Below are 20298 nucleotides of genomic sequence, written 5' to 3' on the forward strand. Positions count from 1 at the left end.
GCCAGACGTCAGTTTATTTTTGCACATTAACTGGGTTTTATGCTTTATGAAATACAGGTAAATATCGCCGTGGTTACCTCTGATATGAAAAAGAAGTAAAAATAAACATGGACTCAATTTAGACAGTGTTTTACAAAGTGTTGGTTTGTAGGTTTTATCTTTCTCTGAGACATTTTTATCTTCAACTTTAAAGCACTGTTGCAAAACAATGCCTTTTTTAAATGTGAGATTATATGTCTTGCACATATCGTCTACCATAAGACGGTTAAATACTTATAATGTCCTGCTGAGTTTAATTTTTTTTCCTACAATATCTTCTTTAGGGACCTTTCTCTCTCTGATTATTTACCGATTAATTGAAAAAATGAATTGACAGTATAATCAAGTTGCAAAATAATCGTTAGTTGCAGCCATAGTTAGTATAAAAACGAGGGGAAAAAAGAAGCAACGTTTAATTAATCTAGCGCTTCTTTTATAGATGCCACAAGAAAGACTTTTAAAAGCATTGTAAATGGCTAAAATTCAAAAGCAGGAAAAATTCATTCAATACTCAGAAATACCAGTTGAAAAATGTAAGATCCTTTTTTTAAAGACTAGCTCATTTTCATCTTAAATATCAGATACATTTACTGTTTGTATTTATTTATGTCCTAATTTTAGTTTTGAGTCAGTGGTTCTTTGAACAAACAACTTTTTTTCTTTTTCCAAGAAAAGAAATTTGGCAAAGACTCCCTTCTTAGAACGAGCTAAAAAAAAAAAAACACCTAAAAGACCCTTAGAAGACAAAAAAATGCACATCTAAAGCATGGAGGTTAAATGCTTTTAAAAAAATGTTTCAGTCACAAAGTGCAGCTGGTGTCAGTCCAGTCTGAGAGATGGGCTGAAGGTCTGTTTGAGGGCTGGATTAGGACATTGGTTAGCAATTATTTCAAAAACTCACAGTTAATATGATCTTTTTTCAGCTCTAAAACCATGTGAAATAAAGTATAGATTGTCTGTAGTGGAAAGCAAACTTGGTACTTCCTCTTGAACACAGCAGGTGCAGGGATCATAGTGTGGAGATGCTCATTAGGAACAGTGGTACTGCTGAAACCAATGGGAAATTAATGCACCTCCATTTATTGACCCGTTGAACATAATCTGAATATAATACCTTGATACACCAGGACACCGAACAAGAGTGTATTTAAAGTGTTCCTACGGAATAGGAATGATTTAGCATGTTATCAATCTTCTACTGCACAAAGTGGACAAAAAGAAGTCAAAGTTGTGGTCCAGCACACGCTGGAAATGTCATTACTTTATTTTCAGTGAATATTGTGCGCACACAAGCAGTGGAGTTTCTAGTATGTTCCAGCCTCCGAGCCAGATTACACTCATTAAAGTTTCGAGTTGGTGTGCAAGTAAGAGCGCGTCTAGAGGTCTTATTGATTGTGTGCCAGGCCAAGATGAGTTTAGAAAAAAGAAAAAAAAGGTCTGTCCTGAGTGCTCCATATGGAGGGTTGATGTTGGGCGAGTGTGGTCAAGAGGGGGAGAGGCAGAGGGAAGGAAAATGAAGGAAGGGAGGAAAGAAGGATGAAGGAGACCTTTTTTTTTTCTTTCCTTCTGGGCTTTTCTGCCTCTGTCATTAAGCTCTCCCATGTCAAAGAAGATGGAGCAGTTGGTGTGTCTGTGTGTGCTTTTTGAGCGCAGGCTGATGTGACCCACCCTTGTCTGTGCGCGCGCACACACACACACACACACACACACACACACACACACATCATTGATCGCTGCCTTTCATGCCGCTCCTGATGGGACGTCTCTGGGCACCTACAAGACCCCCGCCATCTGTAGTAACTCAACCTTGAGGGTCAGCCTGCTCATCGTCAGCACCAACTTTTCCTGACTTTTAAGATGAAATTGGTATTCTGATCACATACTTAATCATTTTTACCATCTGAAAAAAAAAAAAAAGATATTATAATTTATTTGTTTTGCATGTAACATTTTGGCCCAGGTTGAGTGTAACCTTAGACGTGATTCCCAGGCCCTTTAAGGCCAGCTACAGATGAATACTTCACTAAAACTCTGCCCTTTCCATTACAGTTTTGGCTTTCAGCCTTTTTCTCCAAGAGCTGGGCTCGACGAGAGCAAAAATAGTTTCTAATATTGATGCACACATCAGTTAGCAAAGGATGGAAAATTAAACAAATCTCTCTGGATTGGCTCTGATCCGTGGTCGAAGAGCCAAGGTTCATCAAATGCAGAAACACTAGAAAACTCCCATTTTGTTATATATAAACAGCATCTTTGGTCTGAGTTCTCACATCAGACAATAATCTTGTTTCATTTTCTTTTGTTCAAAGCTACTACCTCTATCATAGAACCTGCAGCACATCGTAATCCTTAAACCAATAAGTTTCAGAGTCCTTCAGCAGAAATCAGACTTAAATAAATAACAGCTTAGATCAGTACATGAAATTGTGTTCAGGGCAGTTTGGAATTTTTCAGTTCTGTTGAACTGTGGACATTTTTTCCCCCATGACTTTCTGGTTAAATAATGTTCTGTAATCCTGAAATACTTCAGAAAAAACCAACACTGATGCCATCATATTAACTTTATAGGGGCTTACTTGTTTGCTAATCACTGTTAAAGGCCTTCTACAAATCACTATTTGTTTTCTGACGTCACCTCACAACTAATAAACTAACTCACTGTGTGATACCACTAGCTGCAAACATTTAGTGTTTATATAATCGGTTTGAATTTCGTTGCCCTTTAAGGTCACCTCCCAGAGCGGATGATTGTAAAGGCTAGTTTTTGAAAGTTATGTAACTTCTCTTTTATTTTTTATGGAATTTGAGTGAGGGGAAAATATATATTAGTTGGATTTAGTAGAAAAAAAAATCTTACTTTTTTTTTTTTTATTAATATTATCCAACTCCAGGTGGAGACAGGTGGAAAGCTTAGCATTAGGGCTGAAGCTAGCGATTATTTTGCAAGTTGTTTAATCTATTATTTATTTAGATTAATCCATTAAAAATCGGATAACCAAAGGTTCGTTAAAGAAGAATTCTTACTTTAAACCAGGCAAAACTCAAACTCCATTTGAGGTGTTCTGGATAGAGAATATTGAGAGACAAATTGTATTTTTTTTTAAAAATCTTAATTGCAAAATGTTATTTTATTGCAAATTTGATATAATTACTGCTCTAAGTGGGTCGCTTTGTCAGGTTTCAGTCTTTATGCTCTGTTTAAGAATTAATGGATTACTAAATTAGACAATGATTATTTCAGTAATCAATCATGATTAATCCAATAAATTTTTTCGGCCTTAGTTAGCACAGGTAGAAATAAGCTGAAATTTAATGAAAGCACAGCACAGTTTAACACATACCTCCATCTTGCAGCACTTTACCAGAGCCTGATCAATATGGAATTTTGGAGGCTGATACGATATAAATACTGGAGGCTTTAAAAAAAAAAAAAAAAAAAAAAACAACTGTCCAAGTCAAATTCTCATAATAACCAAAAATATGATTCAAAAAAAGAAGCAGAATAATGGAACTACAGAATTGAAATAAGCAACCTTTGATTTGTGCAGTGTCAACATAAAACTACTATAAATGCAATCAATGTTTGTGATGCTGATTTAGATATTGCCTTTTTTTTATTGCCTTACTGGTGGTGGAGCTCTGACCAACTTTAACACTGTAAGGGAAACGGTTCTTTTAAAAGAGGAAGAAAAAAACACTTTAGCTGCGATCATTTGCAAAGAACATAAACATTCACCTGAGACATGGAGCGGCAGTATTGGAGTAATTTTTACCTNCTGAAAGAATTAATCAGATTAATCATGATTAATCAATCATTGAAATAATTGTCAACAAATTTAGTAATAAACTAATCATTAACTGGAGTATAGAGACTTTAAAACATGCCTTTAGCTGACAGAGCAACTGACTTAGAGCAGTACTTATATCAAAATTGTAAAAATTATATAAACATTTTGCATTTAAGATGGGAGACAAAATATTTGTCTGTCAATATTCGCTATCCACAACTCCTCAAGTGGAAAAGTTTTATTTACCTGGTTTAGTTTTATTAAAAGTCTTCTTTAAGGAACATTTGGCTATCGGATTATTAATCAGTTAATCGAATAAATAATCCACTGATCGATCATTTTACAAAGTAATCGTTAGTTGCAGCCCTAGTCTTCTCATACGGATTGTCTTTATCAAACATGTGTTAACAGTCGTTCGGCTCCAGTGATGCTATCTGTGGTTATTAGCATCTGGAGCAGCAGACACAAACCTCACTTTTTTTCTCACAAAAACAGTGCCTTTTATTTTTAAGTTATCGGTGGAATGACGATTACAATAACATTTGGATAATATCCCTAATTTCTAGTAAACATAAAATGTTTTTAAAGCAGGAATGTTTGACTGGATGGATCCCATCCTCAGATTTATCAGGAACACCTGTAGCAGAGCCCAGCCCTCTTTGGTTTTTATGTGATGGGGGTTCAGCTTTTATTCACCAGTCATCACATTAAAACAGGAGAAAAAAGGTCCATCTTACTTCCATTTGTCTCTTTTGCGAATATTCAGGCATGACATTGATAAGAGGCAGTATTATAGCAGCCTTTGTAGTGGCTCTGTCCCTCTCACGCCTTTCAGGCTTCTACAAACCGTCGGCACATGCAAGGTAGTGGTGCAAAGCACTGAGCGAGCCTCCAACGCCTGCATTTTTCACTGTTACTGTGTCTGGGGGAGTTTCTGTCCACTCCTCCTTTTTTATCCTTATCTGCACCCTGTCTTTAAATAGTGCCTTCATTTAACTCAGAATGAAAGGTTAGAGCTCAGATATGACACTTTTCTGGGTGACAGTTTTATTTTTTCCTCAATGATTTAACATGTGCCTGAAGGATCAGTTTGCATGATTCTCCTGCTTTGGACATGAAAAAAACAAACTGATTGCAGCAGAGCGTGTGAGTGTGTATTAAAGGGGAAATCTGCTGTTTATGCTTGCAGTGTTGGAGCTGTGCAGCAGAGTGTGAGTGTGTTTGAAGCTGTGACATCAGTATGCAGGTATTTCTTAGTAGACTGCCAGGACTAATGCAGCCGGTAGGCACCAATTTCCAAATGTCTCTCACTGACACACGCATTCATTTGCTAGGGTAGACTTGTTGTTTCCAAGTATTGGTATTATTTTCTTGCTCAGTCGTGTCTGGGAAGTTTGCAAAAAACAGGCAGGAACAGCCTCTGAACCTCGGCGTGTTCTTGCCTTTCAGATGCTGCAGGTTTTTTGGCTGGGCCACACTGAGGTAGAACCCTGAAGGCAAGGTTTAACACCTCAGCAGACCTTTGTTTTTTTTTTTACACCTTCTTTTTTTAATCATTCACAAACCCAGTGACCCTCGGCTGTCAATTGCAGCTTTCTGACTTTGCCTTTGTTTGCTGCCGTTGTCAATAGCTAGCTGTAGTAGGGCTTGGCAATATGGCTTGAAATCTAATCTGATTCTCTATACTAATTTACTAATTTATTTACTAATTTATTTGACCATTTTTCCTAATTATTAAACTAATGAAAACCGAGATATCCCTCCATCAACCAACAACACTATTTTTATGTAGTTTTCTAAAAACCTTGTTAAATAATAAATTAATAAATTTATTAATAAATAATAAATTGTTAAAAAATAAAAAATAAATAAATAGAAATGAACCTGTATTCTGAAAAATTCTGGCTCCATCAGACAGCCTGAGCCAATTGATTTTTTTTCCTTTTTTTGGGTCATCAAAGAAAAACCCAAAATGTCATCAATATCAGTTGTGATCATTAAGACCTCAAGAAAGTGCTCTTTCTGGTGTAGAAACCTATCTGCTAATCTCTACGGATTATTTTTCACAAGATCACAACTTTTTCCTTTACAGTATTTATTTATATGGAACAAATAAATGAGAGCCAGCTAAAGGAAAGGTTTTCTTTGGCACTATTTCTTTTTTCTAAATCACATTATGGGTTGTTTCTTTTTAAATGCAGCTGTTTCAGGTAACTGGTCAAAGATGGCCGCCTCAATCGAGGTGCAAACTTTTTGATCATGGTAGAAAACGGGGTTGTTTGTTTTGAGTTAATTCCATACAGAGGTGGGTAGTAACTACTTAACATTTACCCAGTTATGGTTACTTGGGTAACTTATAGGGAAAAGTCTACTTGTAAAGTAGTTTTACTGCACCATCCTTTTAACCTGTGCAATATCTTAACAGAATATCGCTACTCTTACTTGATTAAAACGCCTGGCTGCTCCATCTTTTCTGACTAACTTTACGGAATAAAAAAAAACATGCATTTTTATAGAAAACATAAAAGACAAAAAGCACTGCAGACAAAAACACATAGTTAATGTTTATGTCAAAATGGTCTTTTTTTAACACAACCTTATTTGAACACACTGACATTTTAAGGTCAAGCTAATAAACAGGAGTTAATGTCACTGGAGTTCCTGGTTCCTTAGGTTTTCTGTTAAAAAGAAAATCATTTTTTGTAGTTTCTTTAATCAAGTTGTTTGTTTTTTTACTTATTCATTACATTCTTTAATTTACCAGAATTTGCAAGGAACTTAACATTTCAGCTTGTCTTTAATTCATACTTTAAAATATCAGACGTTATGATGAGTATCAATTTCACCAAATACTTTTTTACTCTTAAGTAGGACTTGGTCGATATGACCTCAAATCAATATCTCGATAAATTGGGCAGTTTTAATTTGAGAACGATAAATCTGCAATAAATGTTTCTCTATCAGAAATAAAGGCATAAGCAGGAAATGCAACTGTTCCATTTTTAATTTATTTATTGAATAAACCACATTACATTTTACTGCCAGTTAATATTAGTCTTGTACCCATTCAGGTTTAAACGTTTAAAAATGTCTTATTTAACAGGAGAAAAATGTTACCTCTCTTGCAAACATTTTTGTGCAAAGCTAATGGAGACTTTTGGCTGTAGGTGGACGAGGTTTGATGTGTTACTTCAAGTAGTCCCGACAGTTTTCAGACAAACTTTACATTTCGTCTTCTTTTGCTCAACATCTGTGGTGTAATTTTAGTGCCACCGAACTGAGCGTGCAGTGAGAACAATATGCATCGTCTAAACTCGCTGACCCTTGCTCAAAATCGTTTGACCGCACGCTCAACTCTGACAACGCGCTCTCGACTTCTTTTCTGCACGTGTTGATACTGAGGTCAACCTTAATGCAGGTGTCCAGACACCATTCTTCATTCATTGGTTATCGTCAATCTCCGGAACAAAATGGAAACCTGTTTCTACTTCTTCAAATATTTCCAGGTCGTCTTCCATATTGCTCCCCTATATTACACTCGCCAGACAATATCAGGTTACTAGAACCAGGCTGGACCCCCTTTACCCCTTCAGAACTGTCCCAATCTATCATAGCATAGATTCAACGAGGTGCTGGAAACATTCCTCAGAGAGTTTGGTTCATATTGACATGATGACATCACACATGCTGCAGATTTGTCGGCTGCACATCCATGATGTGAAATATCAATAGAGCATGCCAAAGGTGCTCTATTGGATTAAGATCTGGTGACTGTAGAGGCTTTTGCAGTACAGGGAACCCATTGTTATGTAGAAGAAACCAGGCCAAGAATATTCACGCTTTATGAAGCGTAGCGCAAATCATCTCAAGTAGCCATCAGTAGGGATGGGATGGACATGATCAGCAACAATGCCCAGGTAGGCTGTGACATTTTGCTCAGGTGATACTAAAGGGCGGATTATACTTCTGCAACCGCACACATCAAATGTTGCTTGCTTATGGTCGTGAACCAGTTTTGCTGGTATGCTTCTGCAACGTCAGTCTGGAATTTCTAAGGAGACATAGCAGTTTCCCGCCAAAGCGTGGGGGGAGAACTTCTTCGGCAGCGCGGGTGGGAGTGTATGAGAGAGGCATCATACATGTGGTTGTACTTCCGTACCTCCTTGATCAACCTTTCGTCGGTTTTTAAAAATGGCGCGCCCTGGCACCAAATCGAGAAGAACGACCACACAGACAGCCAGAAAGGCATACCAAGGACCAATCAACCTTAAGGGCCCAAAATGTGCCAAGAAAATATCCTCCAAAGCATTACTCATCCACCACCAGCCTGAACTGGATGAATCCAAGCTTTCATGGTGCTGATGCCAAATTCTGACGGCACCATCCGAATGTTGCGAGAGAAATGGAGACTTATCAAACCAGGCAATGATTTTCCAGTCTTCTATTGTCCATTTTTGGTGAGTTTGCAGATTGACCACCCGGTCCGGTCTTCTGCTGATGTAGCCCATCTACCTCAAGGTTCAACATGTGTGTTCAGAAAGGCTCTTCTGCTCATCTCCAAAAAAGTTAAAGTTAAAAAACAAACCACTGGACTGTTTTCCAAGTTTGAAGGTGTTTCGCTTCCCATCCAGGAAGCTTTTTCAATTCTCGGTTGTAACAAGTTTTTATTTGAGTCACTGTTGCCTTTCTATCAGCTCGAACCAGACTACAATCCCACTTTGGACATCAACAAGGCATTTGGGCCCACATAACTGTCACTCGCTGGAGATGTATATATTTTCCAGACTATTATCTGTGGACCCTAGAGCAGATTGTGCATGAAAATCTCAGTAGATCAGCAGATTCTGACATACTCCTACCACCTCATCTGGCATTAACAACCAAGCTATGTTCATTTAACTCTCCTTTCTTCCTCTTTCTGATGTCGTTTGAACTGCAGCAGGTCATCCTGACCATGTCTAAATGTATTGAGTTGCTGCCGTATGATAGCTGATTAGAAATTTGTCTTAGACTGGTATCCCCAATAAAGTGACAGTTGAGTGTTTAAAGTCTGTGATAGGTCAATGCAAAGGTGAGTGATTTCTGGGCGATGTATGCCCCTGTTTCCCTGAAACCTCGTGTTGGTCTTAGCTGTCCTAAGGAGTTTCCTCTTCTTCTATGTTTGCAGTAGATCTTATTTCTGGAAATTTGATGAAAACTTTACAGTAGAGTTCAATGAGCTCCATGTAGCGGTATCAAGATGCTGATTCCTTTACATGCAGACATTCCTCTAACTCGACTGTTTTTGTCATCTCTATTGTCATTTAAAGAACACAGGGTTGTGTTTCCGCTCTGTGGAGGTTTAAGGTGTTAGTCAAAGAGAACAGCCAGGTTGCAGTGCATTATATTAGAAACATCAGCTTCAGAGAAACCTTTCATTGAGGTGCCATCCATCCTGAGGTCATGCTCTCACCTTGGGTCATTTCAGCTCGCGTGGCCTTGTGACACCCACAGCTGCTGAGCTTGACGCAAGTGTGAAACAACCAGAGCCAAAAGGGGATTTAGGGTGTTTACCACTGTCCCAACACCTTTGACTTTTGAAAGACTTTGCTGAGTTTAGTGAAGTGGACGCAGAGATCAATGCTTTAACAGTAGAATTGTTGGAAAATGTATACTAAGGTGTAACAAACATTAGGTATAAAGCAATGATTAACCTAACATCAGTTTTCCGTTTTTGGTTACTTAACTTTGCTTTAATTGTTTGCTTGGTTGTTTAATTGGAGGTTCTATGCTGTGCAGTGCTTTACTGCAGGAGGGACTGGGCCCTCTGCTGGGAACTTTATATGGAAATATTGAAGCAAATTCTGAAAAACGCTAACAAGAAGCTAAAGTTTCTTCTAAATAACCTTAACATGCTGATTATAATCCGTTTCAAAGTGGCTAAAAGGTTTTTCAGCCAAAACTCAAATCTGTGTCTGTGTGTGAACATGACTTGAATAATCCATTTCTATATTTCTATCAGGAGGAACAGTCTGATTATTTTTGACCTAAATGAAATCTCCAACCCTACCTGAGTTTTATCTGAATAAATCCAGCATATGTAAATACCTGGCTTTAGTGGTTATGTTGTTATTCCATAGAATGTGACGATTGAACCTTTAGCTTAAGTGCTTCATGATGTTTACTTCCACCTTTTCTCAGACCTATCCCCACACTGACATCTCGTATGCCCTTATAAAAAAAAAAGATTGCACTGAAATGTTAGATGTTGGTTGAGACCAACCTATCAGTAGAACTGCTGATGCAACAGCGAGAACCTCTTGCCCCGCCATCTGCAGCCCTACCTTTTTGTGCGGTTTCCTGTGTTTGGGCTCCTTCTGTTTTGGGTGTTTGTGTTTCGACTTGATGCGCTAAAGCAGTTTGTGGAGCAAGAAAGACGTGTGGACTGTGGTTTTTCACAGAACTGGCTAACCAAACACATCATGTCACAAGTTGAAAGCTGTGACTTCCCTCTATATCCTGCCACTGCTAACTAAAGAACTGCCTTATTTTGCTCACTTTTTTTCACCTGAATATGAAGTCGATAAATACTTGTAGTTAAACGAGACATTAAATCATCACCTAAAGTGTTTCAAGTATATTAATTTGGATCCATCGGGAAAAAGGAAAATCCTTCCCTTATTGCCTTAAACATCAGCCTTCCTTTCCCCTGCAGTAATCCCTTCTTCCATCATCTGATGCGTGCACTAGATGCTGTGATGTTCGGCAGTGAGCTGAAAGAAGACGAGAGCCGTCTGGAATCTATTAGCCGGTGGATTCGGCAGCGTTGCACTGTGGGAACCTTATTGATTGTCCTCCTTTATAATTATTCAGCCTCTTTTCCCATCATCTGGCTCAGACGCAGGTCATTTTCTGTTTCTCTCTCATTCCATTTTCCCATTTGTTTTTTTTCCTGAAGGCTCTCGTTTGGTTTTTTGGCTCCTTAGTTCTTTCATATAAATCTGCCAGCGGCTCGGTATTTGATTACCTGTACTGCTTTGGCTACCAGCCTCTGGTGTGAGGAGGCCTTTAAAGGACAAGTCCAAGTCTTTGTCTCAAGTCCAGCCCTATAATAATAGGATTGATGCCCTCTAGTCGGCCTAAACCTTTGCATTGAGGTTTATATTTTATGCAGCATTGTTATTAGTATTTTTAAAACATTTTAGTGGTGTGAGGTTTCAGAATAATGTTGAACATTTTATAAGATGGGTGCCTGTCTTTTAAAGTAAAATTATTTAATCTAATCAAAGCTTTCGAATGTATTAAATCTCCTGAAGATTGAGATGATTTAGGTAATCCTTTACCGACCTGCAAACACCTGGTTATATTTAAGGTCCAGCAGTTGGGGGAGATTGAAAAAAAGTAGTAATGTGTGTCTTTTATTGAGATGAATGTTAATATTTGGTATCAGCTGGGAAGAAATCCCTGCTTCTGCTTCTGGGAATCTCTAAAAGGAGCAAGAGAGAAGGTGAACTGAGACTGGATGAAAGGCTAGGGAATACAGGAGAGGCAGGAGGATTGAGGATCAAATCTGAAAATGGAGGTTGAAATCTTTCTCTTTGTATTATTTCTCCCATGTTGCACTACCAAGCTTTTAGTGGGCTTGAATTTTATATCACAAAAGACTACTTGGAAGAAAAAATTTGCTTTTTTTTTTTACTCTGCAAACAGAAGCTGAAAGGAAATGTTGGAAGTATCTTCATGACGAATAAAATCTGAGAAAAAACAGGAGTTTTTCCACAGCTGATCTATTATTGACGAAAGACTTTCATTTTTTTGTTAACTTGATCCTAATTTAACTCTGAGATAATGCTTCTTTGTTTTGTTTGGCTGATCTGCCGGGATTTAGTAAACTTTTAGTCTGCAGCTTAAGATCATTGTAATATGCTGTGAAAGGGAATTTTGGCGGTATTAAATGGAAAATAAATTCAATTTTCTTCCTCTTATAGTGCAGAGAACTGTTTAAAACATGAAAATACCACTGAATTATAAGATGTTGCTCAACTGTCTTTTTCTTTTTTTTTGGACAAATGCCATATTTATAGTCTTTACGTCCAGATTAGTTAAATCAGTGTTATTTTCCTCTCCTGTTTACTATTAAGTCATTGAAGTTTTAGTCTGCAGATCATTATGTACAAAAATACCCAGCTAACTTTTTGATTTCTCTTGAGTTTCCATTTGAATGTTTAGTTAGAAGCAAGGAGCCCTGATCGAAATCTAATCAGCTATAATAGTCTTTTTCTGATTTCCATTGCTAAAAATGTGCAGTTGGAAGGTATTAATGCATCTTTGGTAACGCAACCTGTAATTTAACTAAATGAGACAAATGGATTATAATTATTGTGGACAGAGGTCATGCACTGAATGATTCATGTGCTTTTGGAGCCAAAAGATGAAAGGCAATCTGTTGTTTTGTTTTAAGATAAAAATCTACTATAGATGTCTGATTTTTATATATTTGAATTGTGTTTTATTAATTTTCGACAGGCAATGTTCAAGTTCCTGAAATCACCCATTTTCATTCAGAAATGTTCATGTATATAGATTTGCTTTTACTAACCTTCAGAGATTTCTGACGAGGTTTAGCTGCAGTAACCACTTCTCTGCCTTGAGGTTTAAATTGATAAAAAGAAAAAAAGATCAGCAGTATGTTTGATGAAACTCTATCAGTGGTTTGGCCTTTCTTTCGGTTTCCTGTTGCAGGCCCAAGAAGCAGCGGCGAGGTCTTTGTTTATGTGTTTGTCAGCCTGGTGCCGGAAATAATGACCTGGCTGCAGAACATGAGTAGTTAGCGGAGAGGTAAAGCCCCGCCGCAGGAAAAAACCCTGCGTGTTTTACTGCAGGCTCCTCTGACTCCTCCTACTTTAGTTCACCTTTGCAAAACAGGGGATCTTGTTGTTCATCAGCTCCATCCAGATGGTGTCGATTATGACATAAGGTTTTTTTTTCCCTTAACAAAGAAAAAAAACCCTCTTAAGATTGACCTGATATGAATATGGTTAAATATAAACCTATTGATGTACCTGTGGTGTAGTCAGTGGTTTTATTAATGTAACGTGGTTCAGAAATCTGTCAGCAGGCCTTAAACTCCTCTGACTAACTATATATAGGACGTAGCTCTAATCTGTGTGATTAAAAAATAGAAATAAAGCAAAACTGTTATTTTTAGGATTCCCTAAAATTCTGCTGCCTGATGGAGAATCCCTATCATCAGTTTTATTTGTTTTTTAGTATTTACAGTTATTTAAAACAAAAATGAAAAAGCATAGCTGGTTCTAATATTTTAATCAATGTAGTTTGCTCATTTTACTAAATGTCTTTCGGTTCTGATTTTCATAGAGTAAAACCACTTTAAGACGGGGATTTTAGCAAACCTAATGGACAGGTTGTTAAAATAATCAAGATCTAGATATGAGCAATAAAAAAGTAGATTATTTAAAGGAAGAGTCTTCAGCCTTTTACAGGTCAAGACCCTGATAAAAGGCACAACAAAGATTTTATCTGTTAAGCTCAGAGTGTTTGGAAAAACACTTCTGCATTAAAATACACACCAAAATGAATAACACAACTCGTGTTACAGGTGTTGATGGAAACGTTTGATACCTGTCTAAAGGTTAACATTAGTAAATAAAAGTTTTCAATTGGATTAATTGAGCAGAATTTTTGTTTTTGTAACAGCGTGGTTAATTTAGCTGTTTGACAGTCTGCAGCAATATGTGGGGAAGGGGCAGCAAGGAGAAGAAATTTCGATCCCATCCTCTCTGGCCTCTCATTTGGATAACTGCACTGTATGAAGATTTTAAAGATATGTTTTGCGTGTTTTCAGCTCCGTATTTTCAAAGCATTTCTATTTATTAAATAGACTAGTACCTGGGTGCAAGACGTTTCTAAAGGTGGAATATATACTTAGTTCTGGCGTTGATATATTTTATGTAGGAATTGTATATTCCATTTAATCTCCACAGTTAGAGTACACTATAAACAGGCAAAATTGTGTTCAAATAAATAATTTTTTTTAAGTGGTGAACATGAGGTAGATGCTGTTTCCTTTACATCTAACCTCATTTATCCTGATTCCATTCCAAAGAAAACCACGGGGAAATATATATATTTTGGAAAAGCGAACTTATCTTTTACATTCAAATTCAATTGATGAGTTTATGCTCCACCTACTGTTGCAGGAGAAGTATGACAAGGTATTGTGGGATAATAATAGAAAAAAACTTAGCCAGATAGATAAAGGAACCTAAACTTTTGCTGCAAGCTAGATTATCGCGAGATCGGAGTTGTCAGTCTCACAACAAATCCATCTTGAAAGACTCCTGCTAATACGTCTGTGTCGTAACAACCAGCGGGTTGGACCAATGACATGCCAGCAGTGTTTTTTTGGGTGCAGGACATGTAGTGTTAGACAATTTCTCATTTTAAAAAAGGAGCAAAATCAAGCACTTTGTGGGAAAGATGTCTGTTTGTCTTCTAATAGGATTTGGAAAAAGTTTGATTTATCAGCTTAGTCCGCTAATTGTGAAAACACTCAAGAAGCTGCAGACGAATCCTATTGTTATCATTGTGTCTCCCCTGGTGGCTCTCATGGACGACCAAGTTATTAAGCTGGGTATTTTTGCTATGAATGCTTAAAAAGCCTTTTATGCGAAGGTTTTTCCTACAAATTCTACAAAAATTTTTTTGTGATGACATGATTTCTCCGTAAACTTCAAACAGTGGTCTACATTTCAGTAAACACGTCCCACCTGTCATTCCTGGTGCACGTCTGAAACATCACAATTCACTGCAACAATTGGCTGAAAGCTAATGAAGGCAGGTACTAGCTGGCACGTCACCCAATCAGCTCGAAGTATTGTACTAAACGCACCTCCTTTCCCCCCAGACACACTGAACGGCATCATCCCAGATTTATAACATAGAACTCAACTCAGTTCTACACATATCAATCTGGATACTGAAAGAAATAGCTGCAGCACACATTAGAGACATGATTCGGATTTTGAATTTATTTTGCTAGGTAGTGTCATTCTAAAGCATTCAAACCAATAGTTTTCAGAACCTATTAGGTGAGATTTACACCTGATTTGGGCCTTCCAGTAGCCAGAAATGATGAAATGCCTCCTCACTTCCTGTAGTGTCTGCTTTAGAAAAATGTCTCCTGCTGAGTCAGTGCGTGTAAAATGTCTGCACCTGTAACCCAGCATCACAATCATGAAATTAATAAAGTGTCTTGTTTCTAAAAAGAAAGCACATGAATACATTTGTTTTTATACGTAGATGTGGCGCAACTTGGTGCCGTGCATCCAGGCTGGAAGCCGTTTAGATGTGCAGATAACAGAGCAGAGTGTGTGGATGTTTCTTCCCTGCACACTCAGCTTAAATCTAATCTGAAATCACGTTTGCATATAGGCGTACTCTTCTCGGTGCATTCAGACGGGGTTGAATGTTCGCATTTTGTTTGTTTGTTTGTGGTTATTAACTGACCCACTTATGTTTTCTCATTTTGTGTCTCTGCAGGAAGTTTGGGGAGCGCCCTCAGCCACTGCGCCTAACAAGGTAACAGCTAGTTTGTCACCCTTTGAGCTCTCACAATGCATGTTTGGACGTCTTTCTCCGTACGTTGGGGAAGAGTGCAGCCTTTTCTGATCATAAGTGAAGCCAGGGCGGCTTCGCTGTGCTTTGCAGGAGTATTCATTCACTTGAACTTCCACATCATGCTGAGTTGTGACCACAGACTTCAGTATATTTGTTTGGGGTTTTATGTGACAGACCGATGCAAAGTAGGGAATAGTTATGACTCGGAAGGAAAAATAATGCTTTTGTTTTTCAAAACATGTCATAAAGAAAAAGAATCTGTCGGTGTAACGTGCTTTCATTTTATTCAGGGGTTATGGCCCCTAAATAAAGTCCATGTCAACTAATAGTTTATGTTGTAAAACTGATATCACTTCTGTACAACGTATTGTCAGACTAAAGGAAAAGGTTTAAAAAAACAAAACCAGAAAATTGGAAATTCTGTCTGTACAACAGAACACTGAGCACCCTATCCCCGTATTGAAGCACGATGACAACACCATCATTCTGTGGGACTGGAAAGCTGATGGGTGATGCAAAAAGCTTAAAGTTGAGGTTCGCCTTCCAGCATGGTTTTAACCCAAACCCTAGAACCAGTGGCTCCAAAGAGTTAACCAAGCAGGCCAGACTTCTCTAATTTATCATTTGAAAATATTATATTTTCATATTTTCTTCCCACTTCACAATAATGTGCTTTAGTTATGTCTATTTATGGCGTACTGCTGTTTTGTCTCATTGGCAAGGACTGCTGCGTTTCTCCAGTCCGATCATCCTTCCAGTATCTCTTCCCTGTTGTATTACATCATAACTCTGCTGCCATCGATCATCAGCCTGATCTCCAGTCCACAGAGACTTTGTTAACAAGCCTCTGTTAAAACGAGCTTCGTTCTCACAGTTTGTTTGGGTAAAATCAGCCCAAGAGGCAATAATTCCCCTCATCCTCTGTCTTTAGGTCTTAAACTTGCTCTCTCTACCCCTCGCCGTATGATGAAGTGTAGCTCCGACCTGCCTGGCTGCAGATTATTCAATCATTTGTCTTCAGTTTGCTCCTGCTCACTTAGAGCTGTATGTTTTTGGACGCTGCGGCTGGCTGTAAAGATCGGTTGTCATCTTTGTTGTTTGGAGCAGGTTATTTGGTTGCATCGTATGCGTGTTTGTGTGGAGGGGGGGGGCATGTGCTCTGCCTTTGCACGTGGCTCTAGTTGAGGAAATTGAGGGGTTGCACATCGGTTGGAACAGTGGAGCTTTGGTTTTGGAAAAGATGGGCCCAAGCATCTTTTGATGGGTCCCCCTCTTTATTCATGTGCTGCCAGCTCCCTGGCTTCCAAGTGGCCCTCTGGTTCATATGAGGGTTTCTGACGGCCCAAAATATGACAGACATGGACTCTCTCCCCGCCAGCTGAAAGGCCCAGAACAGAGAGCTTTAAGTGTGAGGTCGTACCAATGTGAAGCTCTGCTCTTTGTTTTTATATTTTCAGTTCCCCATTTCTAAAGGTTTTTGTTGCAACATTTATTTACTTTTAACTGTGGCTGAAAGACTTTTCTTGTTTGTTTGCATCCTGGAGCACAGAGAGTGCATCATACTGCTCATCTTTTTAGTGTTTCCCTCAGGCTGCAGAGGAGCTTGTCCATATCAAGCGTTAAAGTTCTCCGTCTCTACGACGGATTTCCGTCATTTGAGAATTTTTTGGGGAATAGTAGACTTGGATTGATTTTATTTTCTCATTTTGTACACAAGTGTATACAAAAAGACATTTCGTTTAGTAAAGCTCTTTAGACTTTTTCATTTTTTAAAGTGCAGCCTTGATAAAGGTAAGCAGCAGTGATAAAAAAAAACATTCAGATGAAAAAAACACTGTGGTGAAAAAAAGTGATTAAACATATGACTGACAGTTCTAACATTTCTGTTTTTTTTTTCTAGTAATAAGTAATAGGTAGTAGTTAATAGTAATAAGTCCCACATGTTGGTGATGATGCCTGCGTGTGGCATCATGTGCGCTTTGTGTCCAAAATATGATAAACTCACTGTCTAAGCAAATCTTACTCTGCGCCCATCAAAGTTGCTGCGATGTGACTATTGTAGTAGTGCAATGTGAAAGAACTGGTTAAACTTTCACTTCACTCCGAGCTACACTCGCTCTCCTCTCTTTCTTTGTGGTAACATTATCAGAACTAAACCGGAGTTAGCAGGGGTTTACTGTTTTAGCAACAGTAAACTGTACGGTTTATAAAGAAATTTGAGGAATAATGCCTTGGCTGACAACTTTTAATAAAGACGTTTTAACATAATAAAGGACCACTTTAAAGGTGGGAGGGGTTTAGGGTTGCAAAAACGAAGTCCCTTTAAGCTAACACCATAACACAAGCCCCACACGGAAGCACTGTTTGTCGATGAATCTTTGACAGCAGAGTAAGGAGAGGGGCGAAGATGGTGTTCCCTTTGGATTATTGTGCAGAATGATTAAACAATCAGGTGGGTGCATGTGTGTAGTTTGCCATAAGAAAATCCTCTATGGTAGCAATGGTAAAAAAAATACTGGTGTGCCATCAGTCAGAAGCAACACGCGAGACTGCTGTGCGCTCTATTCAACAAATAACAAGCCTACCCGGTACCTTAGCAGCAACAAACACATCTGAAAGTGTGAGTGTGTGCTTTCCTAGCCGAACATGACCTGTCGCTCACCACGTCACTGCTGGTGGAGTCGATCCAGTTATGCAGCACTGATAAGTGCGCCCTGTCAAGGCTGTCTATATCCAATTCACATGCATCTTACTTTTACATATCAGCATTTGTTTTTTCTTTTATTGAATTTTATTGATCTCACATTGGAGAAATTTACCTCTGCATTAACCCATCCACTTGGGGAGCAGTGGGCTGCCACTGTGAGGCTAATATGGATCTAATTCTTAATGTCCTTTTTAGATATTTTGATAAAGAGAAGGATAAAGTTTTAACTCTCCATCTTTTCTCAAGAAAAGCTAATGTAGCAGATTCAAACCATGTCAGAAATACTGTGAAATTCTTGACACCTATTCCTTAAAATGGGACTAGACTGTGTCGGTCCTGCTGGACAGTTTTAATGTAACTAGAGGAAAAAAAATCTGGAGAGGAAACGCTGACTAGAAAATATACTGCCCTCCTTGATATTAGTGGAGACGCAGTTCACCCCAAGCCCCCAACCCAATAATAAAAGCTAACTTCCCTAATCACACTTTTTTTAACCTTATACGTAAACCTTGCATTTTTTTATATATACGTTTTCTCTCATTCCTTAGACAGGCTTTTTATATTTTTGTACTCTCTAAATGTCCATTATATTTAAATAAAGAAAGTATGCCCAATACGCCACATTTTTTGTTCAATGCGGACACTGATTTTTTTCAGTCAGATGATAATTTATTGCTTTAATCCATGACCTATTTGAAGATCTGAGGCAGTGTGTTGTGGCAGGATATGCATCTTTCTGTCCAGTAATCCCATATTTTTTGGCCCACCCAAAAAAAAAAGAAAAATTACTGGCAGTGAGTTTTTTTCCATCCACATAGATAGATGTCGTCCCACTTTATTTAAAAAATGTTTAGATTTAGACTGGGCAGTTTTAAAGTTGTAGGGAAACGGTTCTGTTCCAACAGATGCATTTCCATATTCTCCGGAGTGGTGCCCGATTTTACACGAGTGAATAAAGTGGATGTGATTGGTCTTTTATCAAGGGGGCGGGATTTTTGTGGCGGAAGGTTGGCAAGCAAGTTTGATTGTGGTAGGGGAACCTTCCGTGCCATGCAGGATTTCCATGACATCTTAGTGTATTACCAAGAGTTACCTTGGAAACGGTGGTCCCAGCTCTTTTCAGGTCATTGACCAGCTCCTCCCCTGTACTTCTGGGCTGATTTGTCACCTTCCTTGGGATCATTGAGACCCCCTGAGGTGAGATCTTGCATGGAGCCCCAGTCCAAGGGAGATTGACAGTCATGTTTAGCTTCTTCAGTTTTCTAATGATTGCTCCAACAGTGGACCTTTTCGCACTAAGCTGCTTGGCAATTTCCCCATAGCCCTTTCCAGCCTTGTGGAGGTGTACAGTTTTGTCTCTAGTGTCTTTGGACAGCTCTTTGGTCTTGGCAAATGTTGGTAGTTGGATTCTTACTGATTGTATTGGATGGACAGGTGACAACCTCAAACAGGTGCATCTAATTTAGGATAAAAGAGTGGAGGTGGACATTTTAAAGGCAGACTAACGGGTCAGAAATCAGGCTGATAGACAAATACTTACTTGCAGCTGTGTCATACAAATAGATAGTTAAAAAAACATACATTGTGATTTCTGGATTTATTTATAGATTATGTCACTCATAGTGGGCATGCACATACGAAGACAATTTCAGACCCATCCATGATTCCTAAGCAAGAGAACTTGCTAAATAGCAGGTTGTTCAAATACTTATTTTCCTCACTGTATCTGGGATGGGTTATTAAAGTCGTAGGGAAGCGGCTGTTCCAACGGATGCAGTTTCAAATTCTCCCGAGTGGTGCACGACTTTACACGAGTGAATAAAGCGAATCTGATTGGTTGATTATCAAGGGGGTGGGATTGTTGTGATGGAAGGTTTGTAAGCTAGTTTGATTGTGGCCTGTGTCTCGGAAGCATCTTGCTAACCAGTTAGCAACTTAGTGCTAGTAGTTTCCCAATGGGAAATTAGATTGGGACCAAGTAGCAGTAAATCGGTGACTTCGCAACGACACTGTCAAGGAACGCTATGGACAGTGGAAACATGCAAGAGGAGGAGAGTTTTGTGTCAGAGGTTGTGGATGAGTCTCCCCCATCATACATTTTTTATTCAGAGGAGGAAAGAGGGGACGAACTCTGTGGACGAGTTG

The 20298-nt window shown here is 38.6% G+C and overlaps 1 protein-coding gene across 1 annotated transcript in view; it reads left to right on the plus strand.

Moving 5' to 3' along the window:
* Window positions 1-20298, plus strand: part of rbpj (recombination signal binding protein for immunoglobulin kappa J region) — a 57132-nt gene that overhangs the window by 19095 nt on the left and 17739 nt on the right. The window contains exon 2 of the mRNA XM_015391780.1: window positions 15369-15407. Within this exon, the coding sequence (XP_015247266.1) occupies window positions 15369-15407 (39 nt within the window). The remainder of the gene's footprint in view (window positions 1-15368; window positions 15408-20298) is intronic.

This window comes from Cyprinodon variegatus, unplaced genomic scaffold (genome assembly GCF_000732505.1).
Source record: "Cyprinodon variegatus isolate N-32 unplaced genomic scaffold, C_variegatus-1.0 Scaffold559, whole genome shotgun sequence".
Lineage (NCBI taxonomy): Eukaryota > Metazoa > Chordata > Actinopteri > Cyprinodontiformes > Cyprinodontidae > Cyprinodon > Cyprinodon variegatus.